Source organism: Stenella coeruleoalba (assembly GCF_951394435.1).
Source record: "Stenella coeruleoalba genome assembly, chromosome: 16".
NCBI classification, from domain to species: domain Eukaryota; kingdom Metazoa; phylum Chordata; class Mammalia; order Artiodactyla; family Delphinidae; genus Stenella; species Stenella coeruleoalba.
In genome coordinates, this window is record NC_137162.1 from 36900431 (window position 1) to 36922231 (window position 21801).

General features: G+C 38.3%; 1 protein-coding gene across 6 annotated transcripts in view; it reads right to left on the reverse strand.

The window, feature by feature from the left end:
• Nucleotides 1–2523: 2523 nt before the first annotated feature.
• FAS (Fas cell surface death receptor) overlaps nt 2524–21801 on the reverse strand; it is a 32108-nt gene continuing 12830 nt past the window's right edge. For 2 of the 6 annotated variants that reach the window (XM_079899285.1, XM_079899287.1), the window contains 6 exons: nt 15384–15521; nt 14218–14326; nt 12434–12492; nt 12203–12289; nt 10936–11001; nt 6060–9138 (listed from right to left, as the gene is read on the reverse strand). In XM_079899285.1, coding sequence (XP_079755411.1) covers nt 8786–9138; nt 10936–11001; nt 12203–12289; nt 12434–12492; nt 14218–14326; nt 15384–15521 — 812 coding nt within the window. In that variant the 3' untranslated portion in view covers nt 6060–8785. Of the gene's footprint in view, nt 3513–6059; nt 9139–9850; nt 9876–10935; nt 11002–12202; nt 12290–12433; nt 12493–14217; nt 14327–15383; nt 15522–21801 lie in introns of those variants that run through there. The other 4 variants (XR_013824171.1, XR_013824172.1, XM_079899284.1 and 1 more) reach the window with 4 other exon arrangements.

Sequence of the window (21801 nt, forward strand, 5' to 3'; positions counted from 1 at the left end):
TGTGTATGTACTTTATCTGCCTTTATCTGAAATGCCTTAAAAAATAACTTTTGTTTCATATATGTGTGTATGTGTGTGTGTGCAAAAGAATAATCCCACATCATTCCAATGCTCACTGCCCGGAGGTAATCATGTTTTAATTTTTCATGAATATCTGTTCGTATCTATATAGACATACATTTAGATATGGAAAAATACACAGTCTGACATCATTTCCTTGAGAAGCCCTTCCCTAATCTTCTAGCCCCATCCCAGTCTAGATTAGGTTTCCCTGTTACACCAATTCATAGCACCTGTACTTTTTTCTTGATATCCATCATTAGAGAAGAAATTATTTAGTTAATTAGTATAGATGTTTTCTGCTATATATTTCCCCCATGAGATAAACTCAAGAATATATATATATTCCTGAAATATATATATTTCTTGAGTTAACAAGGGGTAATATTAAAGGTCTGTGTGTATGTGTGTGTTTCTAAAGCCAGTTAGCTGCCATCTCAAACATTTTGTCAGGAGCAATCATGAAAGCATCACATGGAAACGAAGAATGCTACTATAGCTCTCATCAGGAACCACTGCCTCTGGTAGACTTGAAACAGAATAGGGAATTCACACATACACACACACTCTCACACACACACACACACACACACACACACAGAGTTTGTGAAAAGCGGTATGAGGCATAGAGGATACCTGGCTGAATTGAGCCTGGTCTGGTCATCTTTACTGAGTGTCACTGAGAGCCTTCTCTAGGTGGGGGCAGGCACCCTCTCATCTAACTCTAAATCTTATGTCAGACCCATGTTGGTTTTCAATGAAAGTTCATTAGGCTTCTGGTGAGGGTACTAAGAGTTCCAGGAAATGACACTGCTCATTATTTTAGAACTTTCTCTAGAGTATAAAAACTCAGTCTCGGTTGTCAGCAGAAAGATGTATAAAGTTGTACAAAGCTTTATCTTCTTAAAGCCTCAGTTTCTTCATCCTTAAAATGGGTGTAATAATACCTACCTCAAAGTCTGGGAATAATATGCATTGATGGAGTTAAAACTGAAAAGGATTCTTGAGGGGCCCATTGATATTTCTCCATAAATAGAAGAGTAAGACTACCTCGAAGCTCTCCACATCTGAGACCCTCCATCCTCACTCCCTGCAGGAAAACATTTCACTGAACTTCCCTACTGAAACATTTGCTCTTATTGACAGTAAGGGCAGAAATTGAGGTAAGGCTATGAAATGATCTGTCAAAGCTATTACCATTGTCACCTTATTCCGGATTTTTAAAAAAAATTTTTTTACTGGAGTATAGTTGATTTACAATGTTGTGTTAGTTTCAGGTGTTATTCTAGATCTTTACCCAAAGAAAACTCGCCCTAGAAAATAGAAGTCTGACAATCATTGTATATGTCACCTTCTGAAGCTGAAGAAATCAGAAAAGCCTTTGATTGTTACTATCAGATAAGAACTAGCTGGCATTACACTTCCTTTTCTGACTGTGCAGAATTAAAATATGCAGCTTCACTTGAATGTTTTTGGAAATACTGCTTCACGAAAGAAGCTGGACATAAAAGACCACACATTATATGTTTCCATTTATATGAAATGTCCAGAAAAGTTAAATCCTTAGAGACAGAAATCAGATTGGTGGTTTCCAGGGGCTGGAGGGAGAAGACGGGGAGAAGTGACCCCTTAATGGATACAGGGTTTTCTTTGGGAGTGATGAAACTGTTTTGGAACTAGATAGAGGGGGTGCTTGCGCAACACTGCAAATATACTAGATGCCATTGAACTGTACACTTTCAAGTGGGTAATCTTATGTGAATTTCATCTCAATTAAAAACAAAAAGGGAGGGGTGAAGAAAGGGACTTTCCAAATGCTGTGTTCTTAAGAAGTCCTGTCTCAGTGAAAAGATGACTAAGGTGTGAGGCATAGGTCAATCCCTAGAACAGCTGGCAGAGTGAAGAAAATGCCCAAGGGCAGAGTGTACTCTGCACAAGGACTTGGCAGGATGGGGTGTGGAAAGTGCTGCGTTGAGATCCCCCCTCATTTACTGATTCAGGGTTCCACCAATTCAACAAATGGTCCTTACAAAGACCAAGTGCAACCAAGTCCACTTATTGTTAATTGTGTGTCTCCTGTTGTTAGAATCTCAGCTCCAGAGTCTCTGGATATTTTATTAACATTTTAGTGAAAGGCTTAAAATGGTGCTGGCTCAAAAACAGTTGCTCAACAAGGATTTTCTAGAAGACTAAAAATTCTGTAGTTCTGTTTAAGCACGTTCCTTTCTGTAGCAGTGTGAAGTCTGAACAAGGTCCAAGTGAAGCAAAATTCTATAGCCCTTTCGGAAAACTTCGCTATCTCCTGTTGCCTAAGGTGAAACTAGAAACACCCACGTCCAGGTGCTGGGGTTGTCATGTCTGAGCTATCCCACCCTAGCCCCGCACCCAAGGGGCCAGACTGCATAGCTCTCCTGCTCTGTTCATCCTTTGAGTGGGACCTTCTCTGCTGGGGCAACAGCCCACTGGAGGAGTATCCTTGGAAGAGTAGGGGGGCCGAGGCTTTGCGTAGAAATTGTGAAAATGCTGCCAGTACTGGTCAAAAAATCCTGGTGGTCTGTGATAGTCATAGTGATAGAGCACTCCAGGAGATTCCTGAAACTTCATTGCTAAACTTCCTGCACATCTGCTTCTCTCGGCAGGGTGAAGCCCATGATCCAGCCATTACCAGAAGGCACTGGGTCAGTTATTTGGAAGCAAAGATAAGCCCATGGGAGTCCAAAAGCAAAGCTAAGACAATTCTGTTGAGTCTGTCAAGTCCTGTTACCCAAATATACCCATAAATGGGGTAAAACTTTTAGGGATGCTCTACAGACTGTCCTAGATCTGATTATCACACAATAAATATTTCCAAATACTTGCTGTGAACATGAAAGGATGAACAAAATGCATATTTCTGCTTTGATTAATCTATGAGGAGAGGGGATTTCATAAAATTTTATTCAAAATAGAAAATAATACGTGCCATTACAAAGGGAGTTAAGAATAACTTCTGTGCCTTAATCTCTCTTTCTACTCGTATGTATTTGTATAATGCGGTTTCTTAAATTACGGTCCAAGGGCCTTCAGCATGATGATTATCAAGGGTGCTTGGTAATATGCACATTCCCAGGCACGGCCCTGGATCTACGGAACATCTCTGGGTGCAAGACCTGGGAAATATGCAGTTTCAAAATTTCCTCAGGTGATTCTTAGGCACATTAATAGTTAACAACTCGTTCCATAGTACATTATAATTTATTACACTTGCCCATGTATTTTCTTCTTGTTCCTCTCCAAGTCACAAGAAGGGTAAGCCAGATGTGTCTTTCATCTTCTAAATGAGGAAACAGAAACTTGGAGATGTTCAATTCAAGGCTGTAAGTTAATTTGTGGCAGAGCCAGAAATTGAACTTGGATTTGCCTGATTCCAGACTGCGTCTTGACCTACTACTCCAGGCTGTGCTTGGCCTCTACTAGAAAAAAAAAAAAAAAGAATCAAAATATGAATTGACTGGGATATGTTTTGGTAGGGATAAGTCTTTTATACAAGGAGGGCAGTTAGTACTAGGAGAAACACTGCCATCTTGTGGCCAACTGAAAGCAAAGTGTAGCCTTGTTATTTATTTATTTTATTTTATTTGAATTAATTAATTAATTAATCCTCTATGTAACTGAAAACAACTTGAGTGCTAGTTGTAACTTAAAAATGTAAAACAAAACAAAACATTGTTTCTGATCATCTAATGACAAAATTGGGGCCTTGGGGTTAATATAGAATTGTAAGTGCACTTCTTGAGGGCCACCCCCTCTCCATCTGACCAAACGGCAGTGACACACAACACATTTTAAAAGAAAAACTAAAAGGCACAGCCAGGCTAAAGAATAAGAAATCCTTCCTTGCTAGAAGAATGGAAAACAACAGCAAGATAATTAATGACCTGGACAGAAGCCAAAGCCTCGTGAGATCAATGCCTGGAAGGAAAGCAGAGTTTGCTCCTGGGTTTAGCCAAGAATAAATGGGCCCACCTGAGGCAGAGGACAAGAGCCAGGCTCCCTTCTTAAAATCGGGGACTGAGGCAGAGCTTTCTGACTGGTGAAAGACAGCTAAACAGAACTTCTGCCAAACACTGCCTGGGACTATGGCTTATATGATGCTGTGGGGCTTGGGATCTGGGAAGACCTAGGCACAACCTCATGACATGGAACTGAGCCAAGCTGCCCCCAGATACATGACTGAATATGTGACAGCCCCAGTGTCACCAAGGGCTGTGAGTTGCAAAACGCATCTGTAAATCCAGGCTCAGAACTGGGGACTCTGAAAGCCCTGGTAAAAGAAGCCACAAAACTACTAGATAGAGGTGAGTGAAGAGAAATAAGAAAAAACCCAAATCTGTTATTCAAGATGAACCTACAGAGCTCAAAAATACAAGAAGAAAATCACACCAGAAAAGCCACACTATAAAATCAGCATGAAATCACTGCAGTTAAGGTTAAGATAACAAAGCAATTCTAAAAGAGACTTTAAAATAACTGTAAGATCCTGAAAGAGATAGATGGTAGAATAAAATCTATTGAACTCTAATAAATTGCCAGTGAAAAACAAGCAGAAATGAAACAGGTACAAGTGAACGTGTGAAAGAAGCCCTTAGAAATGTTAAGAATGAAAAATGTAGACAACAAACTATATACCTCAGTGGATGTAATACTCCAGCCTGATTAGTAAGAAAGAAAAGAGTTAATTTGAAGAGAATGAAGAGGAATTCCCCCAAATGCAATATATAGAGACAATTATACTAAAAAATTTAAAAAGTAGAAGTAAGAGACCTGAAGAATAAGCCAAGAAGCTTCGCCAGATAATACTAAGAGTTTCAAAAGAAACTCTTCTGAAAGAGAAAATAGCTGAGAATTTTCCAGACAGGACAGAAGCTACAGCCCTATCTTACTGATTAAAAATTTACTCTTATTAAATAAGTTCAGTAAAAACAAATCTACATCAAAGCTCGTTGTAGTGAAACAGCAGAACACCAAGGAAAAGGTAGGGGAAACTTTAAAACGTATCAGAATTTAAAAACAAACATTACCTTTGAAGGAATGATATTTAGACCAACAGCAGACATTCCATCAGCAGCGATAAATGTAAGAAGACAGTAGATTAACATTTTCAAAGTGATGAGGGAAAACTGCAAGTATTCTGGCATAAAATTCTATACTCAGATACATTACCTTTCAGGAGCGAGGACGGACAAAATTCTAAGTTGCATTGATTATATACCTTATCCAGACAGCTCTACAGAAACTGATGATTCAATAGCTAAAAAGTTTCTGATCAAATCGACGTTGGGAGAACTCCGTATGCAAACCAATGAGGAAGACCAAGATGTCTGAGTAAGCAAGTCTCACCATATGATCTACGACCTCTTTCTACAAATAACCTTTTTTCTACAGCTCACGGGTGACACTCTTACCCAGGATGTCCGCCACAAAGAGGACTAGACCAGGTTCACCACAATAAGGGTGATCTTGAACCAAGGGCCACCTCAAGCTCTGGATCATGGCTGTGATTATTGGGAACAGTCACACTCAAGTGAAACTGTGAGGGAAAAAGCCATACCACCAAGTCCCAAGACCTTCTCAACTTCCCTCGTCCTCCCAAAGGAACCTGAAATTCTCGGATTGGAACTTACCAGAATAGGTACATGATGTTCTCTAACTCAACTTCACCTTGCAAAGTACAAGGTGAAGATACTGTGGATTCTGTTCTAGACCACCGCAATAAAGCAAATATCGCAATAAAGCGAGTCACAAAATTTTTTGGTCGCCCGCTGCATATAAAAGTTATGTTTATACTATACTGCAGTCTATTTAGTGTGTAATAGCGTTATGTCAAAAAAATGTACATACCTTAATTTAAAAATGCTTTAGTGCTAAAAAATTCTAACCATCATCTGAACCTTCAGCAAGTTGTAATTCTTTTTGCAACAGTAACATCAAAGATCACTGATCACAGATCACCATAACAAATATAATCATAATGAGAAAGTCTGAAAGATTGCGAGAATTACCAAAATGTGCATGAAGTAAGCAGATGGAAAAAAAAATGGCGCTGATAGACTTGCTCGATGCAAGGTTGCCACAAAACCTGTTTGTAAAAAACACAGTATCTGTGAAATGCAATAAAACGAAGCACAATAAAATGAGGTGTGCCTGTAGGACTTCCGCTTCTGGCCGTGAAGATTAACTAGTATCAGACTTGCCCCCCTGCTGTCTAGAACCAGAAAACCAGGTAACAGATAGTGCGGACTATCCCTCAGAGAAGAGAAACTAAGGAGGTGATCTCTATGACCACTCAGCCTTCCTGCCCACAAGCCCTTTCCCGATCCTAGTACAGGAGGAACTCTAAGCAGAGAACAGTCATCTTGTCAAGTTGAGGGGCAGAAGGTTAAGTTTAGGAGGCGGAGGCTGCCAGGCTTTTCGGAACAGAATACCGAAAAGAAGGAAGCTACACAGAAAAAGAGTTCCAGAAATCGGTACAGAGATTCTCTGGAGTCTTTGGATGATACTACGCGCACATGCAGGGATAAGACTCCAAGACCAGCAAAGAACAGCTACGGGTGCTGTAAGCAGAACAATTCCCAAAGCTGACATAGGAGTAGGAGACTGTTGATGCTCCAACCAACCAGAGTGAAGAGATCCCGTTGAAAAGCCACAGAGAGTACTGGACTTTAGTAGTAGGGCTAAACCAGCCATAGAGTCAAGGTTGCCAGATCTGCCCTAACAAAGATATAGACCTGAACTAACAATGCCGTAACCAGTCCAAACTGAGATGTGCTTGTAAGTATAAATAAAATACAAACCAGATTTTGTGGGCTTTACTATGAAAAAAAAATGTAAATTATATCATTAATAGTTTTTATACTGCTTACATTTGAAATGATAATATTTGGGAAATGATGGGTTAAACAAAACATATTATTAAAATTAAGTTTTAAAAAAGAGAGCTAGTCCAGTGGTCACTATGTAGCCAGAAATGGAAAGTATGCAGGAAGGATTATTTCTAAATCCCCATTTAGCTTTCTTACCAGTAAAACCAACCCTTTGAAATATTTACTTTCTTAACCACACGTTCAGTGCCTGATATATAATCCTGTTATAGTAAATCCTCACATAATAACTAATTATGTGTTTAGGAGAGGGGTATTTTTGAGAGTAACAGCCTATGGAGGAAATTATTTAACTACTAAAGGGCTTTAAAAAGGAAATACCTCCTAAGAGACCAAAGGAAGGATGAAAGATTTATAAACAGGTTACATTTAGCAATAGATGGAAAAAAGAAAACAAAAACAAAAAGCAAGGCCCCACCAAAAAAAGAGATAACCACAGATACCAAAAACATGATTTTAATTAAATAGTTTTACCTATATTTTCTATTTCCAAACATAAGAGGAAAACACCTTCCATCAATGGAAGCTCTTTAGGTAGTTCTGAGTATCTGTCTCAGCTTATAACTGTCTTCAGCTTACAACTATATAAATATTAATAGTATTTATTAACATTCACATTTAGTATAAACTTTCGAAAGTGTTTAATGTAAAAGTAAGGAAGTGGTAGTGGGGAAAGGGGCTTGTTTGTCTAAGAAGCTACAGGAAATAACAAGAGCAATTCCTGAAACCTGACATGATTTCACTTTTGCTCTGTATAAGCTGCCTTTGCATCAAGAGAGAACACATGGGGAGTTACTGAACATTTTGTGGCGGGTGGAGCAAAATAAGAATCTACCTTATCAGCTTTGGTGGTAGACATGGGTTCGTGCTATGCCACAAAGCTACCTTCCGTAAGACCAGTTAGTCTCTCCAAACTAAGCTAGGTGTTTCCAAGGGCAGTCCCAGCTTTGCATGAATCAGTTAAGTGTTTCTTAGGCAGTCCTTCCAAGTCTGGGGGTGCACAGGCCACCAAGACGCACATCAAGGAGAAAATGGAGAGGTGCCAATGATCTAGTAATTCTTTCCTGATCAAAATGTTTTGACACCTGAGAAAGAAGTGGATTATTTTGATCCAAAGTGACAAACAAATATAAAATAGCCAAGCATTATAACTGAGTCTGCATTTTCTATGTGAATTCAAAATTGAAATATTTCACCATGAAATGCCAATAATCTGTGCAAAGACCTTTGAGGTAGAACTTTATTATATTCTACATTCAGATGTATGTGTAAGTTTTCCCTGAGTACGCTCCTCTCAAAACTAAACAAAATTTACAAATATGGTAAAATCTCTAGAATTATCAGTGGAGCTGGGGAGGTCATTTAGAGCCAGTTGATTGTGACAGAACAACAAAAGATCACATCTACTGATTTATGGAATGAGGTCAGCCTGTGGATAGGCATTTGTATTTACATATGTTAATTACATTCATACTTACAGAATCATATGTTAGATACTTGAACATGATCTGAAATCTTTTGTCCTTTGCATACGTTCTTTTTTGCGCACTTGACATGCCCCTGTATTTACTCTTAACTGTGTCTGTCTTCCCAGCTAGATTTTAAACATCCTTGAAGGCAGAACCATGAGATGCTCAACGCCTGTAAACATAGTAGCTCTACAAATCTAATAAATGAAAAAAGAAAACACACCCAGTAAAAAAAAAAAAGCCAAGCAATATTTATAGCTTGCAGCTACCCAGAACTTATTCGAACATTAATCTTTCTTTAGTATATTCTTAGAACTGAGTTAGTTGTTTTTCACTTTAAGCCAAGCTTTCATTTTCATTTTGCAAGTCTGCATTTTCATGTTCACTAGTAATGTCCTTCTGGACTATATCTTGAATTTTCTCTGCAAGGGCATGAAGTTTGGCTTTTCTGAGACTTTTAATCAAAGTGCAATAAGCATCTTTCTTCCCATGACTTTGATACCAATTACGGAGCAGTTGGACTTTCTGTTCAGCTGTATCTTGGGGATTGTCGTGCTTGATCTCATCTATTTTAGTTTCCTCCATACCATTCTTCCGAACAAATTCTTTAACTTCAGTTATTTTCATTTGTTCAGCAATACTAATGATATGTTTTCCCAAGTCAATGTCTGAAAAATACAGAATAGTCTCTGAAAATTTGTTTTTCTAAACAAAATTCCCACTTCTGAAAACCATGTTTATTTCTCCTCTTACAGTACTTAAGAATATGGGTAAGTCCTAGAGATCTAAAGAGCCAGTCAGGGAAAAACAAAAACAGAAACAACCTTGAGTTCTAATCCCAATTCCTCCTGTGTCCCCATTAATTTGCTCTATTACCTGGGCAAGATACGTAACATCTCTGTGCCTTCTTTTCTCATCTATAAAGTAAGAGGGCTGGAAAAGATCACCTCTAACGTCCGTATGGATTTGATGATCAATGACCCACACATCTAAAAGGCTGGCCAAGAGTTTATATGACCATCTTATCACTGACTCACAGGTCGAAGAACAGAACAGAATAGAATCATGAATGTTGTTACGGAACTAGGATACACCAATAATAACTGAGTCTACAATTCAGATTAGCCTCCGAGTCAATGTAGGCAGGAGCTCTATACTACACCTAACTGCTTGTGAAGGGAAATTAAGCCTTCAGAATACAGCATCTTATGTTACCTGAGTATTGGTTATACATTTAAACTGCTTAATAAACCCTTTTTGGTGAGCAGGAAGAACTGGAACCTCAAGAAACGGCAAGACCCCACTATATGTTACTGAAATTCACAAAATTATTTAACTCTAAGATTAGCTTGTGACTCCTAAGGAAGCCAACTCGATGAAATAAAATGATAAAAGTTTTACCTGTGAAATTCAGTGGCACCATTTCCTGGGGAGAAAAAAAAATGGAGGGGAGGAGAAAGATAAAATATACTTAGAATACTCTAAATGTAACAGAATACTCTAAACGTAATAAAATACTCTAAATGTATAAATTTAGACTAAGTGACTAAGGAGGATTCTTTCACCATTCAAATTTTTATTCTGAAAGTTTCCAGCCTAACCAGAAACTAAGGAATATTGGCTTTTTTTTTTTTTTTTTTTTTTTAAGGAGGCAAGGAACCTAAGTAATTTGTGGAATGTGCTGAGATTATTCTTTATATAGACTCATGAAAATAGACATAATAACCATAATCATTCTAAAATTTTCTTTACTGTAACTATTCTAATTTTTGACACGACAGCATAGTTTAAGTTGAAATGATTTTGTACCACATTGATTTAAAGAACCCTAAGCCTCACTGGCCCCAAATGAGAAAATCATTATTCATCAAGTGAACTGGTTACTCTCCCCAGTGTATCTTTTGCTATATGTGTGTGGGGTTTTTTTTCTTTTTTTTTGGCCGCTCTGTGTGTGGCTTGTGGGATCTCAGTTCCCCGACCAGGGATTGAATCCTGGCCACGGCAGTGAAAGCCACTAGGCTACCAGGGAACTCCCTCTTTTGCTATTTGAAATGCTTTGATTCCATGTTGTAAAAAGATATGGTGACAGATAAGGTAACAAGTGTCTGGAGAGAGCTGAGTTGTACCTTTACAATGGCTTTAAGTGTTATCTCTGTGCCTGGACTTGGATACGGAATCCCTGCTCTGGTAAAGGATGTCTCTCTGCATTTCTCTTCAGGATAATACCAACATGGAACATGGAAGCTTGGCCACATCCTTTTCTCAACTCCCTTTGTGTAAGTGAGAATTTATTACTAAGAATTAATTCTTGTTATTTGTATAGAAGCTTCTTATCAACTGGGAACCATATCTTAATTCATTTTTGATGCCCCTCTAACCCATGCACACACAGGCATCATAAATGTTTGTTTTTAAAAAAGTAAAAGTAAAAAGCTGAAGGACTACCTTCTCTATTTTTTTAAGAAGGCTGATGCATGTTTCAACACTTACAGTATTTGAGGCGATAGATTTCTGGTGACCATTCTTTCTATTCCTGCGCCGTCTTTTCACCTCTGAAAGATCCAAGAAATTTCTATCAGACTCAGGTCTCAGCCTTGTAGGAAGCATGTGAGAATATACTCTCAGACTAAGAGAAGTGTGAGAAGAAAGGAGAAACTCATTCATTGAAATTTAAAGCAACCGAGCACCAAAGAGGCAGATTCGTCCTGATTTTGAAAATTCCATCCCACCGAGTCAAGTGGTCTAGAGATATGCCACACCTTAATGGAGCCATCCAGTTACCACACACTGGCCTAGCCTGAAGCTGGCTTTTGACTTATTGTATGGCCATCACCACTCCCTCTCTCTGGCTTGAAGCTGGGCACAGAAGCCATAGGCTATGGAAAGTCGACATCAGTTTGCCATGAAGTGGCATTCAATGCCCCAAAACTCGAGTACACACACTCACAAATAATTCAAATATATATACTCAATAAGTGTATGCCTTGAAGTCAGTATGAGGTGGAAGAAAGAAATCTAGAAGTCTCCAAGCACAATTTAAGTGTTTATATTTTTAGTTAAACAATCTCTAATGGCAAGGCAATCTCTTTATCTTCAGCTGACCTGGAGAAACAGTGATTTGTTCCAACAGAAAAAGAAAAATTGGATGTTTCAGAGTTATTGAAAGTTGGCACCACCATGTGTTGTATGAATGATCTAAAGGGATTTTTCTAGAGTAATTATAAGTATAGCCAATTTTGGTTTACGTGCTGACTTTACTAAGTAACCCTCGCATAAAAGGTATTGCCACAGTATTTTAAATTAAGGTGGAGAAATAATCAAAAAGCATGGAGTCTGGACAAGAGAAAGGAGGCACAGACAGGGGTGAATTTATCAAGTGTCCCCTGCAATGCCTTCGCTCCTTGAATTCTCTTTGTGCATGGGATGATCTCAATGTAGACTGAAGGACTACTTCCGATTCTTGGCCAACTCAGCTACTGCCTAAATACAAATACCCTTGTTCATGGGGAGGGTGGGAACACCCAATCAGTGCCCCAGAATGGTTGCTCAAAAACAGTAGCTGAGAGATAACATCATCTGTTCTTACCAGCTCTCAGGGGTGCATTTAGAAACAGGAATTTTAACACCATACCAGAGCTGCCTACCGGGTAGGAGCTTTCTTTCTCCTGGTAGGTAGGAGACAGGAGGGAATTCTTGTGAACAACTACTTCCCAAGTTACTTCAATCTACAGTTTGAACAAAGTAAGAACTTACCCCAGTATATTCCTGCAGATATTGGAATGAGGATCAGGAGGACCCATAAACTGTATAAGTTAGATGTGGATCCTGTAGATTGGAACACTGGACATGGTAAATGAACGTAAGCAATTTTTAAGATTAAAACGAAGTACTCTCAAAGAATCAAAAGTTTTGGATTGGCTTTTCTTCATATTTTACAGTGGGGGTGGAAGAAAGGAGAATATGATCATAAAAAGAAATAATTACCCTCTCTGCATTTGGTGTTGCTGGTCGGTGTGCATTTCTCAATGATTCCATGTTCACACCTAGAAAAAAATACAGAGGGAATTCAGAAAGCCTGGTGGACTGATTCCTTGATCGTTTTCAATGACACACTATAAATCCAGGGCCATTTTATTCATTTCTGCATTTTGGGCAAACATATTCCCTCAAATATTTCTAAATTAGCATCTACACTGGTGCAAATTCATAACATAATCTGGTTGTTTAGATGAAAAATATCCCAAAGAATGACTATGGTTTAAAATGCCTTGAGGTAAAAGAAGGTATTAAAACATCAACATAGAAGAAAAAGGATGAAATAGACACAAAAATAAAGTTGAATTTGGTCATAAACTGTGCTCTTAAAATCATAAATTTCCAAAAGCAATTTCCAAACTGTCCCATAGAACAATAAGATGGACAGACAATAGCTACTGCCCAGGCTGCTGCCTAGGGAGTCTACCTAGGTGGTCCTTAAAGGTTACCCATTTTAGCATCAAGTGGTGATTACAGCACTCAAGAGGTTCCTGTGGGATTTTCTTCAGACAGCCAAACACTGACAAATTGTCTGAACTATAACCTGGCTCTGCCTATTACTTAACTAGGTGAGCTTGGGCAAGTCACTTAACCACCATGAGCCTGTTTTCTCATCAATAACAAGGAGATAATATTACTTGCCTCAAAGGGTTACTGCGAAAAGAAAATTAAATCAAGATTATGAGGTATTTAGAATTATTATTATTATTATCATTATTTTACTACATTAGTTCCCCTCCCAATCCCCACTTACACTGTCACCATGACCGTACTCTCAGACACTTAGGCTAGAAAGGAGAGTCTAGGTTAACTGCACATAATTTAACATTTTCTAGTAAATAAGAGACATAAGGCATTGTGTCCCTACTTTTCAAGTCTACTAAGTGAACTCCTAAAAATTTCCCAAGGTGAATTACAAGTTTAAGGAGAGGCACATGAATATAATCCTAAATATTTATATTTATACAAAACAACATCTTACAAAGCGAAAGCTGTTTTTACAACACATATTACCCAGTCTGATCTTCACAGAAATTAGGCTGATAAGACAAATGAATATTATCTGCATCTATGAATGAGGAAACTGAAGCTCAGAGAGGTTAAGTGATTTGCTCAAAATCACCCAATTAATCAGAAGAAAAGTGAAATCTATAATCAGGTGTTCTATCTTTGGGTCAAAACCAAGCTCTTTTAGCATGAAAGACAGGTCTTTCATGATCTGATCCTGGCTCCTTCTCAGTCTTTCCTATACTCCAGCCAGGTCGTCTGTTCTCCAGAGCTTCCTTTTATCTCTTTGCAGTGGCTGTTCCCCTGCCTGGAATGTCCCTTCCATCTGTGTACACCTGGTAAGGCTCTTTCTTTCCTTCAAGACTCAAGCCATGTGTCATATCTTTACCCATCTCCCCAGGCAGAGTTGAAAGCTTTTCCTATATAATTCAACACCCTGAGTACAAGTCTCTTCTTGCCACGTGGTGTGAACACAATAACCACTGCTTTTCTTGACACTCTCTGCCTCTAGCCTTAGACCTTCAAAGCCTGGCCCGTGTCTGCTCATATCGTTGGCCTGAGCAGCCAGCACAGTACCAAGCACATAGGAGGTGTTCAATAAATGTTTAGATACAGGATGTTTGGGTGAAGAAATGGTTATCTAGTTGCTTGGAGGCTTCCCTTTAGGAAATCATTCTCTCTCAAGATATACCTAGTGTTTTAACCAGAGAAAGACTAAAACTTACGTGGTACAAGGGTTACAGTGTTCGCACAGAGATACGTTACAAAAAAAGTTTGGTTTACATCTGCACTTGGTATTCTGGGTCCGGGTACAGTTTTTTTCCACTTCTAGGCCTAGAAAAACAATTCGCAGACTATTAATTAGAGCAGCTAGTTATAAATGGACAATGAAAAGGATGGGCAGGAGCTGCATAGATTTTTGAGTTCCAGCACTTGTTAGCAGTCACACCATCACACCTTTAGTAACACAACTAGCATTTAAATGCCAAATACGCAACCCCAGGTTGAAAGAGTTGAAATCGTTTAGCAGAGTTTTAAGTAGACAGACAATCCAGCAACCTAGATAACCCCACCTGTACTTAAATGACTCCCTTTTTCTCATCTAGAGCCTGGCTACTCCAAGTATGGCTTAGAGACCAGCAACATCAGCATCACCTGGGAGCTTGTTAGAAATGCAGAGTGTCAGGCCCTGACCCAGGCCTACTCAATCAGACCAATGCCAAAACCCTCACTGAGAGATTCTGATTTTATTGCTCTGAGACGGGACCTAGGTGTTGGCATTTTTCGGAGCTTCCTGTTTGATTCTAATGTACAGCTAGGGTTGAGAAACACTGCTTTAGAGCCTAAATAGGGAGAAGAAAAGCTTTACATCCAGAGAGTTCTTGATGTCTAACAAAACTGGGAATACTTCCGTTTTATTTTAATCTGAACCCTCAAGATAGATTGGGATATCCATGAAAATTCAGGTCCCCAATTGGAATTATCAGGACAAACCAGATCCCCAAAGAAGGGGGAGCAAACCACCCACCTCTTGGGTTCCTCTGTCCTTGTATCTGAAGGAGTCTGAGCTCTTTCTGGCTAAGAACAAAAGCCATTATACAAGCATAAATCAAAGCAGGAAAAAAAAAGTCCCCGCAGTTTTGATTGGAGCTCATGGACCCTGTTCACCATGTTTACGTTTAGTCATTCTCCTACATCTGGGAGAATTGCCTAGACTTGACTCATAAATGTCACTCAGTACCTGGTCCTGCTTCACCCCAGCCAGGCCCATCCTGTCCCTCCTGTATGCTGACATAGTGCCAGAATAGGTCCCAATTTCAGACTGTATTATACATGGTGATACATGCAGTACCATGATTGGTCCCTTTTGATTGTTTATTAAGACACTTACCATGTTCTCCATCACAAACTCTACATCTTCTGCAGTTAAAAGAATGATGGTTCTTGTCTGTGTACTCCACCCCCTCTGCACAGAGTACACATTCTGGTTCACCTCCATCAATTTTGCAATCATCACTTTTCCGTTTGCCTGCCCAAGAAAAAAAATGGAGCAAGTGTTTAAATGCAAGGTAGTCAGGCAACAGCAAGGGAAGTCTGAAGGGATGATAATAAAACAGGAGTGGAGGGGCTAAGCTAATGAAATATAAATATAGTAGGGGAGAAAGTTGTAAAAATCGTGGCAAGAGACAGAATTTCTCCCAAGACAAAAGCTAAAAGAGTCACTAAGGAATATGCCTACAGAAGTAGGATGATTAAAAATAGGAGCATATAAAACAGAGGTTAGGGGCTTCCCTGGTGGCGCAGTGGTTGAGAGTCCGCCTGCCGATGCAGGGGACACGGGTTCGTGCCCCGGTCCGGGAAGATCCCACATGCCCTGGAGCGGCTGGGCCTGTGAGCCATGGCCGCTGAGCCTGTGTGTCCGGAGCCTGTGCTCCGCAATGGGAGAGGCCACAACAGTGAGAGGCCCGCGTACCACAAAAAAAAAAAAAAAAAAACAGAGGTTAGAATCATCAAAAAAGCACTAGAAGAGACGCCTTTACCAACTTTGGGGGGAGGAGAAAAGAAGGTTGCTAGGTATATATTCATGGTAGAGATGACTGCCACTGGCCACTGAGGTTACCTAGTTAATTCTTGTTTCTCTGACTTATTTTACTTTCCAAAGTCCACAAATCCTGACAAGGACAGTATTGTTTAAGGAAGAGAACATTTGAAGTTCTAAAGACTTTGGTCAAATATTTAATAGCAACAATATCTTTAACAAAGTGCTTAATCTGGGACTTCCCTGGTGATCCAGTGGTTGAGAATCCACCTTCCAATGCAGGGGATGCAGGTTCGATCCCTGGTCAGGGAACTAAGATCCCACATGCAGTAGGGCAACTAAGCCTGCGTGCCACAACTACTGAGCCTGAGCACTACAACTAGAGAGCCTGCATGCCGCAACCACAGAGCCCTTGTGCTGCAACTACTGAGCCCATGTGCCACAACTAGAGAGAAGTCAGTGCACTGCAACAAAAGATCCCACGTGCCTCAACTAAGACCCAACACAGCCAAATAAAACAAAAGAAAACAAACAAAAATAAGTGCTTAATCTCTCTAAGCCTAACTTCCTCATGCCTATGATGGAGATAATCATACTTCTCTTGCATGGCTAACATTACTGCACAGGACCTGCCTAGTAATTGCTCACAGTTCCCTTTTCACTCCCCTTTCTTTCTATTCCTTTGCCGTTAAGGGACAGAATATGTTATGATGTGCAGGCATGAACGTATTTACAACAAAATTTATTACCAGGTTTGCTATCTTAATACGCAAAAGTTTAAATCATATTCGCATTTACTTTTATTTACTTTAAAAATAAAATGAGTCATTGGATTTCTATTAGTAAGCATTATACAACAATGCCTTCTGGAAAATTCATTTATTTAAGAAGCGTTTATTAAACACCTATTGTGTGCCAGGCACTTTCTGGGAGCTGGAGATACTGCAGGAAATAAGACAAAGCCTGGTCTCCAAAGGCTTCACATTGTCAAGGCAGAAGCAGGCAATGAACAAATAAATACAAGACGGCAAGTGGTGATAAGTGCTGTGGGGAAAGCTAGTTTAGGGCAAGTGAATAGAGAATGAAGATGAAAGAGATAGAAAATATAAAGGGAAATCTAAGAGAAAAGCCTGACTAGTGACTGTAATTATTATGTTATAACTAATTTAAAAGAATAGGCAAAATCTAATCTGCCCCCCTCGCATGTACAGCAAAAATAATTTATGCTCTTTCCCCAGGTACATGACTTTCTTAACAACCTCATAGCATTCTTTTTTTTTGTCTTTTAAAAGAAAATTTATTGTAACATTTCAGACAATTACTTTACATGACTGTTCAGAAAATATTCTCATTTTAGATCCCATGACAACAACAAAAAAAGATTAGTAGAATAACAACAAAAAAGATTAGTATACAGAGAAGGTGAAAGAAGGAACACTGGAGATCTGGATTAAATTTGAAAAGAAAATTCCTCAGTAACGGTAGCTCCTTGCCATTCATGAGCAATATGTTATAAAACCAACACAAATACTCAATTTCACTTATTCCAGTACAGCATGTAGTTTCCATCCAGAAGAATGCAAGTAAAATGTATGTGCACCCGTCAGATCCATAACAATTCTTATAATGGTAATAATAAATGACAATATTAACACTTATTAAGCCAAGGACTCTGCTAAACACTATTAACACATTTCCATTTAATGTTCACAATAATCATAAAAGGTCAGAACTATTATTATGTCCATTTTACAGTTAAAGAACCAGACTCAAAGATGTCAAGTAACTTGCCAAAGGACATGAAGCTTGTTAATAGCTAGGAGGACCAACCATCCCTGTTTGCCCAGGATGTGGGACTTTTAGTGCTAAAATTGGGGACGTCTCAGGCAAACCAAAATATGTTGGTCATCCTCTAAGCGTCAGATGGAGGATTTGAAAGCAGGGACTGATGCCAGAACTTGAGCTATTAAACATTATTCAATATCTGCTTGGTAAAGATTTCAGCTACCATGTTACAAACTAAGACAAAACTTTTGAAGTGTTACCACATCTGGTAAAGTGTAGGAGTTTACATTCCAAGACTGGAAGCTCCCTGAAGTCAGGGGCTCTGTCCTGTTTCTCTGCCTTCATCTCACAGTCCCCATGGCTTGTCTGCTGCACTGGAGAATGTGTGCCCTGGGACATGCTTCTTCACTTGCTTTGCCTTTTCCTTTTTAACACTGTCCCATAACTCTCTCTCTGAAGTCAAAGCTTCCCCATTTGCCTTCCTGGGATCACTCTATGGAGGAATTATTTACTTGGTATGCCCACTCTGGATGCCAAAAACCTAACTGCAAATGGTGATTAGTACACAGTTCAGCACATTACAATGTCTTTACGTTTTCCCTAATTTAGGACTTTGAAAAGGATTAGTCAATGTGGCAGAGATCCCTGATTGTCACCCAATATCCATTTTCCCTTCTCCCATAGGAATAGGATATTTACCAGGGGACATGGCTGCCCTGAGTCAAGACTACATCTCCCAGCCTCCTTTGCATGGCCATGTGACTAAGTCCCAGCCAATGGGATGTTAGCAGAAGTGTCCGGTAATACCTTCCAGGATGTCAGGATGTTTCCCAGAGCTGGTGTGCAGTTTAAGTCTAAAGTTTCATCTGCTGTATGTGCATGAACAGCAAAAATAATGTAAGCTGCCTCTCCTAGGAACATGACTTTCTTAATGATTTCATAGCATTCTTTTTGATAAAACAAAATACTACATAAACAAATTATGAAATTTAAACATATACAATATTTTAGTAAACAAAGGCAATGATAGGTCAATAGAAAAAAAAATACATTGTGGAAACTCAGAACCAAATTTAAATACAGTGCATAAGGGTTCTATACCATTGCAGCAGTATGTTTAAGAAAACCAAGCCAAAGTACAACTTTAACTGCTTGTCAGTGGAATTATACTGCTTTCTAAATGAATTGGCCTCTTTAATGAATTACCTTGCAGAATGTGCCTGGCACAAGGCCTACAGCATGACAGGGATACAATATCACAAGTTCTTTCTTTTTTCCAATGTATACAACCTAAATTTATCAAAATATTTAAAAAGTAGTTGTTTTCTTGAAAATAATATTTTAAAATATATTTGTTTCTGAGTATAATAGTACATATGCTCATTGTAGAAAATTTGGAAAATTTAGGAAAGTGTAAAAAGCACCTATACATCAACCACTCTGAGATACTGTTTTCATTTTGGTGCATTCCTATGCATATAAACACACACATATATACATGTGAGTATATGTGTGTGTGTGCATATATATGTGTGTATGTGTATATATATATATATATAAAAAATGTATGCAGTGTACCATAGAATCCTTCTTATTGGATATGGTGATGTGATGAGGACTTTTTTGATTAAAAATGTCAGTTCACATAAGGGATCATTGAAAAAAATACTGTCAATATTTCAATTTATAAAATATAACTATATAATTATTTGCCACTCTTGTGATGTAGAAACAAGTTATTAGAATTCTACAGTCTTTCTCACTTAAGTCACATCCAAAATGCATCGCCTATGATTTCCTTTTTCTTTTTTGGGGGCAAAATCTGACTTCATCTTTATTTTATTTATCTATTTATCTTTGGCTGCGTTGGGTCTTAGTTGCAGCACATGGGATCTTTGTTGCAGTGCACAGGCTCTGTAGTTTGCAGCACATGGGCTCTCTAGTTGAGATGCGTGGGCTCCGTAGTTGCGGCATGGGGGCTTAGTTGCCCCGTGGCATGTGGGATTTTAATTTCCCGACCAGGGATCAAACCCGAGTCCTCTGCATTGGAAGGCAGATTCTTAACCACTCGACTACCAGGGAAGTCCCTGATTTCCTTTCTCCCTTTCTTTCTTTCTTTTCTCCTCCTTCTTTCTTTTCTTTCTTCCTTTCTCTTTGATGGAAAGAAAACTTAAAGACACCAATAATCTGTATGAAAGGCGTTAACATTTTTGTGATTTTTCCATGTATTTTGCCTCCATCTAATACATTAACATTTTTTTTAGTAACCCGACTTTACTGAAATTCTCCAAAGCATTCAAAATAATTTTCATAGAAATAAAATCTGTTTTTTCTGTGTATTCATATATTGGTTTATGTAATATTTAATTAAATTACATATTAATATCACAACACCAATGAGCATAAACAAATTTGGAAGCAATCTGAATATTGATAAGCTTAAAATTAAAAAAAAAAGGAATAGAAGTAGAAAGAGTGTTTAGTATATATTGGACACCATCCAGGATCTTTTAGAGATGGAGCAGAGAGAATCAGTTAATCCAGCCAGCGGATCAGTTAGAAATCTCTTAAGGGAATTTATATACATTGAGGCTTATATCAGAAATATATCAGAAAACATGACTTTGATTGATACATAATATTCCAGTCTTTGAATACTCCAAAATTTACTTAATCTTACATCATTGGGTATCATAGTGAAATGTCATGCATACAATATTTTCTTTTATTTTTGACTATTTTCTTAAGACATTTTTCTATAAACCTATTACTGTATCAGTGTATTTTCAAAGTTTTGATCCACATATCCAAATTTCCTTCTTAAAAGGTTTTTTTAACAATTTACATTCCAAGAATGACATATGAGAGTTATCTCACAAGCAAACTCACCAGGACTGAGATCACTTCTAAAACGAAAATAAAACAAAGCAAAACAAACAAACAAAAAGCAAACAAAGTCCTTAACAGTTTGATATTCAAAGCTTATTATCTTCATTTTAATTTGCATTTTAGGTTTTAAAAATAGGAGTAAAGGTCTCAATTCACAGGAAAAATAGATGGTGTTTAGCAAGTTACAAAAAAGCCAGAAAGCCATTCTTCATTCTCATTTGGAAAAGAGTAAATGTGAATATGCTTAAATGTAAATGGGTTAGATTATCAGAGATTTTCCATAAGGGTTATTAAAACCTGGAGAGAAGGCCAAGATGGACTGTTAGAATCTTTTTATAAACAGGGCCCATGCCTGTTTAGCAGCTAGAGTGCTGGAGGCCTGGAGAGCCAAACATGAAACTTACCACCGTCCTTTATGGTTCTATTAATCTATCGCATATGCCCATGTGTTGTTTTCCTTTATCTTCCTGTTTTCCTTCACAATGCAACTGGGAGATCCATATCTGTATAAAATAGTAGTCAACTCTACTCCATGTTGAAAAAAAAGTCTGCCCAATTGCATTTTGCTTAGCTTCAAATTTGCTACTGTTTGAAGGATTTCCAATCTGAAATTGGTTTTCATTTCAAAAACACTGATTTTAAAAAATGGTTGGTTTTTCTCCATTGCTTTGCTAGCTTATCTAGTTATTTGGTTGTAAAATGCAAATGTATTTTGCAGGCTTCAGTGCTAGGACAAACAGCTTTCTCAGAGACTTTCTGATCGAAGGGAAGTGTTGAGACATCTCTTAAGGATAGAAGTCCCTTGCTTTCAGAGCTCCACAATTATTATGATAGATTCTCACCAGTCTGATGTGCTAAGTTTTAATATCCACAAATTAGTCTGCTTTTGCTATTGAAAAATGGAGCTAAATAAATAAATCCTCTCATTTCTGAGGTACATGTCATTTATAAATTATATTTACTTATTCTCACATCAAACCAGTGTGATAAAGATGACATAAGCTGGTCTTCGGAAAATAATGTCATATTTTTTTTCCTTCCCAGTCAGGCCATAATGCAGGAGAACTAAACACTATAAAAACACTCTCTTCATTAT